General features: G+C 28.2%; 1 protein-coding gene across 2 annotated transcripts in view; it reads right to left on the reverse strand.

Annotated features, from left to right (window-relative positions):
* LOC129908402 (b(0,+)-type amino acid transporter 1) overlaps positions 1-14,140 on the reverse strand; it is a 70,652-nt gene that overhangs the window by 14,843 nt on the left and 41,669 nt on the right. Inside the window, exons 1-3 of one of the 2 annotated variants that reach the window (XM_055984861.1) lie at positions 9,776-11,021; positions 9,399-9,617; positions 3,673-3,774 (exon numbers count right to left, since the gene is read on the reverse strand). In XM_055984861.1, coding sequence (XP_055840836.1) covers positions 3,673-3,774; positions 9,399-9,617; positions 9,776-9,848 — 394 coding nt within the window. In that variant the 5' untranslated portion in view covers positions 9,849-11,021. Of the gene's footprint in view, positions 1-3,672; positions 3,775-9,398; positions 9,618-9,775; positions 11,022-14,140 lie in introns of those variants that run through there. The other variant, XM_055984862.1, reaches the window with a different exon arrangement.

Below are 14,140 nucleotides of genomic sequence, written 5' to 3' on the forward strand. Positions count from 1 at the left end.
TTTAGATGTGAATTAGTGATTTCTACAAAATGGCATACCAATTTTAATTTAAATATTTTTTTTTTAAGAAAATCGGTTTTCGGCCGATGATTCCTAAACACCCTGTAAAACAATTTTCTTGAAATTCATTGGTGTAACAGCCCTGGAAATTTCCTTCAAATTAAAAAAAAAACTGTACCGCTACCTCAATCCGTTCAAAAGTTATGATTTTTGCAACGAGATAAGTCATTTTGGACAACAGTGCGGCGCCAGCTTTGTTGTTTATTATTTTTTTTTTCTTTTTTAATGATCCATTTAAATTGTCTTGTACAAACAAATTTTAAAGGTATCATTCACATCACATGCCCTCAACCATTTACTTATTTAATGCACATGATCTGGTTGCACTTGGCAATTTTCCATTTAAAAAAAAAATAAAATAAAATGATGATTTATAGCAAAAATAAATCTCAAGCCAACAGGTCTTGTCTGTGTGTTTAGGATAAGGTCTTTTTTGAATTAAACGTAAATGTCTGCTGTCGACTGCATTATAATTTGTATAATGTACATATATACAAATTTCAGTTATTATTTTATCTCTATTTATTTATGAAGGGAATCTTAAATTTATTAGACTTTTAGATATAATGTTTGTTATTATTTTAAACTTAGCGTCAAATATATAGTCATTGCACATTTTTTTCATATTTCGATAAATTTTATTCTAGTTAAGGATTTATAAGAAATTTAACTCTATGGTATCAACTCTCAACAGGCATGTCTATCTGTCAGGATATATATTAGGGTGGGTCAAAAAAATCGAATTTTTTTTTTTTTTTTTTTATTTTGTACTCCGAAAAATCGATTGCTAGACACCTCTAGAATATACACACCAAATATGAGCTCTTTATATTAATGAGAAGGTCATCCGCTTCGCAATTTTCCATTTTTACATCAAGCTTCTAGTAAAAAAAAAAAAAAAATAATTTTGGTTTCATTAACTTTTTACCAAATTTCTTTACATATTCTTGTAGGAAATTGAACGCTCTACAAAAAAGACCTTTAACACTTTATTGATTTATCTAACCGTTTAATAGATATTTGAGGTCCAAAAATCGAGAAAATTTTTAGAAATTCGTTTTTTGTTCTTAATTTTGTAACAAATCAAACGCGCAAGACATATTCTTGTATGAAATAGATACTTCCACAAAAAAGGTCTTTTAAATTTTTTCATTAACCTAACCATTCTTAAGATATTAGAGGTCAATGTTCAAAAAAAATTTAAAAACATTTTGTACTTTTAAAAATTTTCCAATTCACTGAAAATTCAAAAAATTGTGATCTGCAAAATTGATTATGATCAAAAAAATGAGCAATCATTTATCTACCAAATGAAGCGCTATAGTTGTCAACATCAGCTTTTTGACAGATTAAAATAAAAATTAATTGATTTTATTTTACCAATGAAAAACCCTATACCTAAGAATGTGCGCCTAATTTTTTTTATTGAGTTTTGACTGTTTGGCCTAATATAAATTTCAATATTATCGTTCAAATAGCCAATGCAAGGTCAAATAGTCAAAATTGTAAGAAATTTAACATTAAAAAAATATATGTATATTTGATGCGCACAATAAAAAAAAAAAAAATAAAATCAATGCATAAGTTTTTTTTTATTGTTATAAAATTTTGTAATGCAATTTTAATCTTCTTGTAATGAAAAGAAAATGCATTAAAATATTATATTTTACGACCCTGCTTATAACTCATTATGGAAATTTTATTTCTTATATGCATTTTTTTTTCTTATATAAACTTTTTTTCTCTATAAAAACACGGAAATAAGAAAGGAATTCTAATTTATTTTGTTTACTTTCTATTAACCGTCATCTGCTGTATTCTAAAAAATGAATGACTTCTTTCAAGTTAACTAAATTTTATATTGCAATCTAATTTGTTTTAACTTTTTAATTTGTAGGCTATACCCTACATAGAAAAACAATAAAGGTTACGAAGAAAGGAATAATAACTTATATTACAATTATGCTTAAATTTGAAATTTGAACTTTATAATTCGTATAGTTAAAAACTGCAAGTTTAGTATAATTTCAGCATAATTCATAATAGTATAGCTTTTATTACATGGTGTTATGTGTAATACTTATTTTAACTAATCTGAACATCAATTACACTGGTTAACAAAATTAAACTTTTTTTTTGTTGCCGGAACAAAAATATACTTTTCTGAAGGTTTTCGGTGTGCTGAACTCGAATCCGAAGTCAAAAAAAATTCATCAGCTCCCGTTTTTGAAATATTACCGTTAGAAAATGCAGTACTTCGGACCTTATTCATTTATATAAGTAAAATTGTTTGAGCATATTTAGTAACGGTTTTTATAAGAACTATTTTCCACCTTTTTAAATCTGTTTAAATCTTTCCGATACCTTTTTTACTGCCCTAGATATCCTCAGTTGTTTGGTATTTTTATAAATTTTAAAACGTCATTATCTCCTCTATGATATATGAAGCCAAACCCACAAACTTCATTATAAGATATCTCGGGCAATACAAAAGATATTGAAAAGATTTAAACAGGTATCGAAAGATGGAAAACAGTTCTTATAGAAACCGTAACTAAATATGCTCAAACAATTTTTCTTATAAAAAAGAATAAGGTCCGAAGAACTCAAAAAAACGTTTTATTGCATTTTCTAACGATAATATCTCAAAAACGGGAGCTGATTAGTTGTTTCTGACTTCGGATTCGAGTTCAGCACACTGAAAACCTTCAGAAAAGTATATTTTTGTTTCGGCAACAAAACCCTTGTAAACCAGTGTTATAGTTAAATAAAAATTTGTAGGAGTTAAAATAGTTATTAAGGCCTTTTTTGTAGAACAATCTATTTCCTACAAGAATATGCCTTGCACGTTTGATTATTAAAATTTTTCAATTTGTTACAAAATTAAGAACAAAAAACGAATTTGTAAAAAATTTCTCGATTTTTGGACCTCAAATATCTACTAAACGGTTAGATAATTGAAAAAAGTGTCGAAGACCTTTTTTGTAGAGCGTTCAATTTTCTACAAGAATATGTAAAGAAATTTACTAAACAGTCAATGAATAAAAAAATGATTTTTTTTACTAAAAGCTTGATGTAAAAATGGAAAATTGCGAAGCGGATTACCTTCCTATTAATAGAAAGAGCTCATATTTGGTGTGTATATTCTAGAGGTGTCTAGCATCGATTTTTCGGAGTACAAAATCAAAAGAAAAAAAAGAATTTACATTTTTTTGTCAGTCAGAATTTCAGTATGTCTGTCAATTTATAAAACAGACCGATAGGTTTAAGGACTGATGAACTGTTTAATTGATTTTACAAACCCAAGACTTTTCATTCCCAGTTCCAGTTTAAAGAATCTTAAATCAACATGCTTCTTAAAAGCTAGCTATACAAATAACTTTTAACAAATATAAATATTCTTTTTATTAGAACTGAATAGCTTTGTATCATTTCTCAAAAAACATTTTTTGATTAGGTAACTGAGATGCTAAGTAATTGAATAAATCGTTTGTTTATAGCGCATTCAATTTGAATACTATATCGCCGCCGCATGTTATTTTATTAAGAATGGTATGTCTACTCAGAATAATTAATTTTACTTATTTGCTCAATTGAACCAATCACACTTACCCAACAGTGAGAGCAAACCACAGGCCAGCCATATTATAAAGCTTACACCAACAGAACCAGTACGAACCAGTAAGCCTGAAGGTGACACGAAAATTCCAGACCCTGATGGTGATAGAAAGAAATTTATTATTTTATTGAAATATATTATTTATTGATCAATAGGTATTTAAAAAAAAAAAGATATACATATATGAATTCCTGAGTGATATTTAATATTAAAATTAGACTTCAAAAATACATAAGACACAAAAAAAAAAACTAGACAAAAATATTCTTATACTTAGTATGGAAAAGCACTAGAATATTATTATTACATTTATTTCAGAAAATGTCTGTCCCTATTCAAAAGACTCGGAAATAAATTTCTCCTAATTTTTTTTTCGTACAATGGTAGCCAAAAATAAAATTAAAACAGAAATACTATTTTTAGCTAAGAGTATCTTTTTTTTCAGACTTTAAACGTTGATAAAGGGATATATACCTAATACCTATACAAACAAAATGTACATTTATATACCTTTGTTTATTTATAAAATCAAAAAAAAGAAAACTTGCGAAAGCCGGCTCACTCATTCGACTCGAAAGTTGTGTGTTTTGCGTGCAAGGACAGGTGTTTTGTATTCTCAATATAAATGACAGTTTGTGTATAATTTATTTATTAATTGTTGCACAATTTGAGGGAAGAATTGTTATATTGTTGTTGAGAAATAATTTTGGTATGTCAAGGATGGGTAATTATTATGTCTAGGTTTTTTTTTTTTGTTTTGAAAAAAATAAATGTACAAGCAACTTGTTGATATGAAACTACGAATAGTAGCGGAAGTTGATGAAAATAGGGCTGTGTAAAGGTGCGGTGTAATTGTTCAGTTTATACTCGTTAAGAGATTGTTAATGTCAAGGTTTCAGATGTATATAATTTAAATAACAATTTATCGACATTCAAAACGGCAAATGTTGAGCTCATAACGTAAGACGTTAAATTTGATATCAAATTAAAGATAAGATTAGAATGTTAAAAAATTATAAGTTGCAACCCTATTTAAATATCATTCTCTTAACATCATTTTTTGGTCTAGCCACTTTTTAGTTTAGCCTGTACCAAAATAACCTTTTTTATTTTGACAGCATTACCATATTCTACATTCGTTTTGTCGATTATTTTAATTTTTTTTTTTAATATCAAGATTTTTTTGCACATAAAATAATACCTCATTCGACAAAACTAAGAAGTTATGAATAACACTGGCCAACACATAAAAATTTTCTAGAGTGTTGTTTATCATCTTATATATAAAAAAGAGTTCGTTAAGTGTGTGTGGCCGATAAACTCGCGTTTGGCTGGTCCGATTTTGGTAATTTTTGTTTTGTTTGAAAGGTATTAATATGTAGATGGTTTGTATAAAAAAAAAATAATACCTTTTCTCCCATCTTCACATAGCTGTCAATTTGTACGAGTGAAGAAACACTCTAGCTTATTAAAAAGTTTAACTAAGCTTAATTTGTAAAAAAAAAATATATTAAGACAGGCTTTCAAAATAATAATAATTATTATTGTTTATAGTCTTAAAAAAGTCAAAGAATTCATACTTTCTGATACAAAATAACGTACAAAAAGGGAAAAGCTCCAAAAGACGTTTTCTATGGAATTCACGCGCAGGTAAATAGGACAAAAAAAATTTAAGACATTTCGACAGCATGCACCAAAAAATTTTATTTTTACTTGCGATATAGGTACTGTATGTATATCAAGTTTTGCATTCGTACAAAAAAAAAGTTGAGATAGCATTTTTCCCCTTGACATTACGATGATAGAGAATGCCAAAAAAGTGATTTCTACAAAATGGCATACCAATTTTTTTGAAAACGCTTGAATTCAAATGGGAAATCTGACAGAATCATTGGACCTTGACGAATCAACACATCTTCGCCATTGAGTTTTTCACAAAAATGGTAGCTTCAATTTGATTTGCCATTAACTTATTCTTTGTACATTGCAAAGTTTAGGTGGCTGTATGTTCCGAAGCATAATAATGGGCGCTACTTCTTTCCGCTCTAAATGATGTTGAGGCAGTCCTGGTATACCCAATGAATTCAAAAACTCCGTTTGGTAATTTGATACATTGCATTCATTTTTGTGATAGGGTCAACCGATTTGTAGTCAAAAAATTGTGCATTTATATCGTTTAAAATTGTTGCATTGATTTCAGAAACATTTTTATTTGTACCAGCTATTATTGCACGTTCACTCAGCCAAACATGATTTTTGTAATTTGTTTTAATACTTGGAAATACACTTATAAATTGTTTTGAAGTGTAATTCGGCCTTCAGAATCAAGTGCCATTATTCCATTAACAATGTCCAATAACTGCTTAAATTACAATAAATTTGTTAATGTTCATTACAATAAACCAGTTTTTTTTTTTGGTTTTAATTTATTTTCAAACAGGTTCTATTTTTTTTTAAATGTGCACTCAGCGAAGCGGGTGGGGGTTAGCTAGTTTCTTACTAAATTTATGGTGGTGATTCCGAAAACAACATAAGTTTTTTTCTAGCAGCTCTAGTTCTTGAGTTATTCATACATTCATATGTACATGAAAAGGGATAGAAATTCATAAAAATTTAAATTTAAAAATTTGTTTTTGTATTTTTATTTTACTAACTGAACCAAAATACAAAACATTTAAAAAAAACTAGGACAAAAAGCAAAGCAGCCAGTGTGATTTTTAAGCTTAGTGAGCCCAAATGCAATAGGTTGGACAAAAAATTTTCTGGAAAATCTTAACAAACATTTAAAATAAGCATAACTTTAAAATTAGTACGAAATTACAACCAAAATGTAGAAAACTTAAATATTTCAAAAAATAAAGCTAATAGAAATAAATGAGTGTGATCATTAGGTTTACTGACTCTTAATACATTAAGTTTAATATAAATTTTTCTGGAAAATTCGAATAAACACTCAAAATAAGGAAAACTGAAAAATTAGTATGAATATTACCCAAATATGAAAAATTTAATATTTCAAAAACTAAAGCTGCTAGAAAGAAACCAATATGATTTTTGAGCTCACTGAACCCAAATCTATAAAATTAGATATAAATCTTTCTGGAAAATTTTAAAAAGTTGAAAATTGTTGGCCAGTGTATTTAAGTGTGTAACATATGTACAAGTTGTCATTTGAAAATAGGCAAGCAAATTTTCAATCTTAACATCTTACCTTCTAGTCCAAGTAATGGAACGGTTAGTTCGCTGATTATGGAGAAAAAGCGTTTTGAAATTAAAAACTCTAAAAATAGCTGTGCTTTGCTTTAATTTTAGTTTTTTTTTTTTTTTATGGGGATACCACATATCAAAGATTGAAAGTTTTTTGTTATTTTGGAAACCAATCTATCCGAAGTCAAAAATTCGAATATGGCCTAAGGCCAGTCACCTAAAACAAAAAATGGAACCGAGCTGATTTTTTTTTTGCTATAGTACAAAAAGAAGTTTGCAGCTCGAAAAACCTGTGCTTACTATAAGTAGGTAGTACTCGAAAAACCGTTTGTATGACGGATTTGCACAATAAATTTAAGCAAAACTCTTCTAAGTTAAAAAAGAAATCGCTTTTAGGGGACATTCTTAAAATGTTGCTTAGGGAAAGAGAAATATTATTTTAAGAGATTTTTAATAAAGAAAAATATCCATTAAATGTCAATCCCGTTACTTACAATTGATGACAGCTTTTTAAAAAGTCAATTTTAATTTTGGGGGATATTCTTAAAATGTTTCTTAGGAAAAGAGAAATATTATTTTTAAGAGATTTTTAATACAGAAATATCCATTAAATGTCAATCCCGTTACTTACAATTGATGACAGCTTTTTAAAAAGTCAATTTAATTTTCATATATAAAAAAATTAAAAAAAATTTTTTTTAAATAAAAAAAAACAACTGTAAAACGAAAAAAAATCAATATTTTACTACGGACAAATTTTGAAAAAAAAAACAAGTTGTTTTTTTTTAATTTTCCCTTTTCCATTAAATTTATCTTTAATTAAATGAAAAGAATAAATTCTGAATTTTCATGAATGTTATTATTTACATTTTCTTGCAAATAGATGACTCGTGACGTGAGATCGCTTAAGTACACTTTTCTTAAAGTTTAAAGTATGTATTTGCCTATCCAGAGTGAAAATTAGAAAATTAAATTATCTTCGTTTAAAAAATTCTACTAATAATTGAAAAAAAAATAAACAAATTTTGTTGTTAAAGCTTCCAAAGGCACTTCAGAATTGTGTTTAAATTGTTTTCCCAGTTATTAACTTAAATATTAATTATTTTTAAAAATTTTAGTTTTCATTTGAAAATTAAAAAAAAAAAATTCTTTCATCGACATCATTTTGAAAAATTTTACTTTAATTTCAAAATACTTTTTAAAATCAATCAGAATAGGTTTTAAAAAATCAAATTTCATTACTGATAATAATGAAATAATTTTCTAAGACTGGTGAAATTTATATTACATCAAAAACATTTGAGAAATACAATAAATGCATTAAATCCCATAAAAAAAACATAACACAAAATTAACAATGCATTTAATATAGGATTTCAAAACAGATTCGTTTAAAATTAAAATGAGTATTTAAAATATTAAACTACTCCAAGAAATTTTAGGATTAGGTACATACAACATACGTACCTACTATCTTTAAAAAATTAAAATTTTATTTTTGAAGATTTTGCAAAAATATTGTAAATAAAGTTTCGTTGAATTCTTAAAAATTCCAACTTTTCATAAATTATTTTGAGAAATTTCAATTTCGAATTTTGTAGCTTAAAAAAATAATGTTAAAAAAATTAGGAAAACGGTTTCTATATAAAATGTTTTAAGTGCTATTTTTTAAAACTCCTGCTCATGAAAATCGTTTAAAATCATTTTCCAAGTGAGAACATTAGGTATGTACATATGGTTCCAAAGTCTATACAGAAATTTTTCGTTGCCTTTGGTTTTATTATCCACATTGAGTTCAGCAGAGTCCTTTCAAAAGATCCTTTTTTGTTTATCTTTCATTTCGTATATTTTTGCAAATTTTTTTTAATAAAACTGACAACCTAACTTTGAACAAAAAAAAAGTATCCATTTTTCAATCAATAACCTGCCAATATAAATCATATTTTTCGCATCTTATTTAATCATGACATTCTACATTAACTAGCTACGCAATTGCATTCCATCAAAATTTTCACCTAAGTGCTATCCCCATGACAAGCTGTCAACACTAAAATCATTTTGTTCAAAATTGATTTTGAAAAATTTCTTATGTATGCCGGTATTTATTTCCAGTTTTTATTTTTTTCTAATTCTATTTTTATTTTTTCCCACTCAGTCAGTGAATCTAAAACAAACAATATTTATAGCAAAACCTTATAAAAACTTTTGAGATACAAAGATGCACTTTGGTCTAGAGCATCTGAAAAATATATTATTTTATCCTAAATACTTCGAGTCAATAAAATACTTTAATATTATGAGCCGGTATCTGTAAGATATTACAAAAATTTCATGATGAAAATCATTATTTAGTTTCATCATTTTTTTTTTATATAGAGGTTCTACAATTTGTTCTATTTTTACTGAACTATCAAAATTACTTATAGTGGATATTAATGATTAAAATGACTCATTCAGGAGCTAATAGAAATATTTAAAAGAAAAAAAAAGTATATAAAAATGAATTACTCACCTATCATTGTTCCGACAATTAAAGCCACCCCACTGAGGAGTCCCACCCGTCTCTGGAGGTGAATAGCGTCGTTCGGCGCTGTGCCCTTCCCCTCCAACGACTTCCGCATCCCCCCGGTCCCTGATGAGTCGGTCTCTGTCGCTTCGGGCCCTTCTGTCCCAAAATACCCATTGATCCCCGTTGACCCGTTTGCCGCGGCTTTAATTGGCACATTATGTCCTTGAAATTAAACAAAAACACAAAACAAACAAAATATGAGATTAGTTGTTTTCTTTTTCGTAACATTTACGCACAATTTTTTTTTTTTTTTTTTTCATTTTTATTTTTTCACTTGTGAGAAAATTTTCATTTTTATTTTATTTTTTTTATAAATTCACCTGGATTATTATCTGAATTAAATTTGCATGTGTTTTTCTGCAGGCAAAAAAGTTGAGAGATTTTATCGCGCATGGCATGGACGAATGTATTTTTTCACGAATGTTTATCCGCGATTACAGTCAGCGACGTAAAGAATTCGACAGGCCTTGTGACTTGTTTTTATCTTAAATTCGACAAAATTTTATGTTTCTCAAAAGCTGCTATAGAAATGTATGTATTTAAGATCGCAACACTGTTTTGTCTCTTCACACTTTATATTTTATTCTTTCGAAATCGCACTCGAATTCTTTGCGTCTTTATAAGATTTTTTTTTCTTTTTTCTTTTTTTCTGCTAAACTTTTTTAATACATTTATATATTTTATTATTTACTTTATTTGAGTCGAGTGAAAAATATATATAAAATAAACTTTCTCTTGACGTTGCTACGTGACACAAAAATGGCGCCCGTGACAAACTAAGGACTAATGTTTTAAAAATAGCACAACACTAGAATTTTGTTCATAGCCACATTTCTTTTCATGTGGAAAAGTATTTATTTTATTTTATTTATTTTTAAGTAATTTTCTTATAACATTTACAACAGTTTTGAAAATTTTAAAAATTAAAGTCCATATTATTTTAAGTATTGGTATAATTTTAGAGGAACTTTTTCAACTTCAACGTGATTCTTCACTACTTGTCCATCGGTAACTGATCGAAATGTCCAACTTATGCTTTCATTTTGTATCAAAGAGATCAATGGTGTTTTGCTAGCAATTATATGATGTAAATCAATGCTCGATAAATTAACTCAATTGGTATTTTAAATTGACGAAATGAAAATGACAGAAAAAAAAATGTATCTCAAAAATTGAAAAAATAATTTTTTTGATGTGAAGAACGTGTCGTTGATTGCCGCCACTTTGTGGTATGATTACAAGAGGAGTATTCTAAATTAACTGAATAAAATAAATTCTTTTCATAGATACTTAAATGTGATAGATAGATAGATACTTTATGTCTCCAATATTTTCGTATATTAGTTTTTGAGTGTGTGAAAGCATTTACAAGAACTATGCTGAAATAATTTACTTAAAATTTCTCTCACTCAATCTCTTTTTTGCTCTCTCAGCAAAAGCATTTTCTTTTTTTTTTTCGGCTCGAGTTTTGAGATTTTGAAAATGTATTTTTGTAGCCATATCGACGTTACACTCAAATTATTTGTATGGGTATAGGTTTCGAGGGGAATTGTGCTTAAAGGAGTATTTAAAATGAGATTCTATTTTGTTTTTGCATCCATCAGCAAAAAATACTCGTACTCACATACCAAACATAACCATACACCATAGTATGGTATATCGACACTATACAGATGCCTACGTGCCATCGTTTATATTTTAACAAAATGAAATTATTGCCAAATGAGTTGGTCAGTTTTAAATTGGATGGTATATTGTTTTTTTTTTTTTTTTTTTTTTTGTAGATAATAAATACTTTATATTAATTGAAATTGAATTGAATTGAATTTAATTAAAATGAGAGAACACATTTTTGTGTATGGGACAAGAATCGCAGAAAAACTAACTTAACTTCAGAGACATTTTGCTACCAATTATTATTTGTATGCTTTCAAATAATTATGCAGTGATAGAGTTTGGAAACAATACCAATTTATCAAGGAAAAATAAAAATCGATATAAAGAGTTTCTGAGAAAAATAAAGTTTAAAATATTAGATTATTGGTATTGAAGTTAATTTTAGTTTACAAACATAATTTAAAATTTGAATTGAATTGAATTGACGGCTTCACTCGCTTGCGCAAAACAGGATGTTTGAGTCGTTATATTTGAAAGTGGAATAAATAAAAAAAAAAAATGAAAACTTCATTTTTTGATGTTTTTATTTTTATAAGATCGATTTGTATATTTTCCAAAAAATCTTACAAAAGTTTTCTTTAATTATAATTAAAGAAATTATTTTAATAATTATCACAACAAAAACATTACTGTTAAAAAAGGAGCCAAGTTCTCCTATGTTGAAGTTATGCTGGCACAAAAAGTACTGAAATGAAAAGTGTACCAAGTTCTAAAGCTTGGCTTTAAATTTTTATAAATAAAATGTTGATTGTTCTCTTGAAAATTTTTCTTTAAATTACCGATTTTTAAAGCTATTTGAAAAATTGCCAAGCAAACAATCAACATTTTATCTATACAAATTTGAAGCTAAGCTTTAGAATTTGGTACACTTTTACATTTCAGTACTTTTTGTGCCAGCATAACTTCAACATAGGAGAACTTGGCTCCTTTTTTAACAGTAATGTTTTTGTTGTGATTTCACTACTTTTTGCAAGGTATTGCTGTAGATCTTAAAATCTCTATAATTGATGAACACTCAGAGAAAATGGGCGGTCACCACGCCCCTTGTCTAAAATTCTCAAATTTTAATTTTTTTTCTTTTGTTTAAACTACCAAGTCTACCATTCTACCAAATTTTAAGGTTCTACGACAGTTAGAAATGCTCTATAATATTTGATGAAAATTCAGCAGAAATGGGCGGTTGCAACGCCCCCTGAATTGAAAATCTCAAATTGTCGATTTTCTCCTTTGTTTGCACCTCAATCCCCATCACTGTGCCAAATTACAAGTTTCTACGATAACGGGAAGTTCTCCATAATTTGATGATCTGTCAGTGAGTGAATCAGTCAGTCAGTTACGGTTTGTGAGATTTTCGAAGCCCCCATATCTCAGGAACTACTCATCTTAGGCAGCTGAAATTTCGTAAGGAGTTGGTTTTCGACTAGTTCAACAAATGGAGCGAGTTTAAAATTTCTGACATATTTGGTATAGAAGTTGAAGGGGGTCGAAAATGGCCTAAGTTGTTTCCTGTAAATAAGGGTGTAGTGCCAAAGTTGCTAGAGAACTTGGCTGGGCACTAGAGCTGTAGCAAATCGTATGTATTCGTTACTAAAATGCGGGTATTTGCTTCAGTAACGAGTAACGAAACGTTACTTTCTAAACAGTATCGTTACTCGCATGTTTCGTTACTGGGTACTGAAGTAACGAAACATACGAGTAACGACCCCATTCCAATTTCAATACTAAACCAGATAATTATCTGGAGTTTACTTTTGTCTCGATAAAAACAGTAGTTCCAAGGTATAGTTGAGTTATCGATAATAATTTATACAGAAATATCAAAAGACCCGTTTTAGTATTTTCTCTATGTGGCCGAAATACATATACCCATGCCGCAACCAATGTGTTTATGACCTTTTTGTTAATGGTCTTGAAATGTAGCTAAAAAATGTACAAAAGTGTTTTGGTTTTTGATAAAATTTGTTAATTTTCAGTGCAAAATTTTCAACTGAAAAAAAAAGCCGAGAAAACGAGGTTTGAAACTGTCAATATAGCTCAGGGAAATTAGTCAAAATATGGGCATGAAATCGCATTTTTCGCGGGACAAAATTTTTTTCATGGAATGTGTTCGGGTGGTCGTCCTTATCATAAAAGTCAATTTGTTGGGATAATTTGAGGTTGGGAACAGCCGCCATCTTGGAAAAGAGATTGGTATCGTTTTTAATGAATAGCTCCATTGTTATTCATTTTAACAAAAACTGACAAAGGTAAGACTTATTAACAATAAAATTATCTAAAAAATGATATACAAAACAATTCCGTGAGTTGATTAAATAAAATTTTATAGTTGGTCAAAGTGCGTGTTTGTATCGCAAGGTTGGGGCAAAATGACATTTGTTCATATATCTGACAAACTTTTGATTTGTTTGGATAATTCTTCAAAAATGAATTATAGTATTTATAATTATCTATAAAATGAGACCACAATCGTTATTGTAACCATCATATTGTAGAAGTAATCTAACTCCGAAACTCTCCATGTACTAGTCAAAAGTGAGAAAAAAGTTAGTTTTTTGCTAGTAGACCGAGCAAATTTTGGGAGTAGAGGTACAACCAAAATATAAGTACGCAGTTTTGCAGCCATACGCCTCTTAATATCGGTTTCAAATTTCTGACAACTCTAATTTTGTGCTTTATACGGTTTTCGGGGGGTTAAATAACTTAAGTTTTCCACTTAATGTGAATGGGCTAAATTTATACTTTTTGAAATTATAAATATACAAGCTGGTGCTTTATTATTTTTCCTAAATCTAGACACCCCAATCTTGAGGATGTGACCAATAGAACTCAAGATATAAGCCGTTGATGCGATTATGTTTTAGAGGCTTTTTTGTTTAGATTTTGTTTGTTTATTTGAATTGAAAAGCGTGATATGGTTAGTTAAAAAAGCTTATATCGTGAGTTCTATTAACCCGATCGCAGAGATTGAGATGTCCAGATTCAGGAAAAATGTAAGAGCATCAGCTTTT

The sequence above is a fragment of the Episyrphus balteatus genome, chromosome 2 (genome assembly GCF_945859705.1).
Source record: "Episyrphus balteatus chromosome 2, idEpiBalt1.1, whole genome shotgun sequence".
In the NCBI taxonomy this organism is placed as follows: Eukaryota; Metazoa; Arthropoda; class Insecta; order Diptera; family Syrphidae; genus Episyrphus; species Episyrphus balteatus.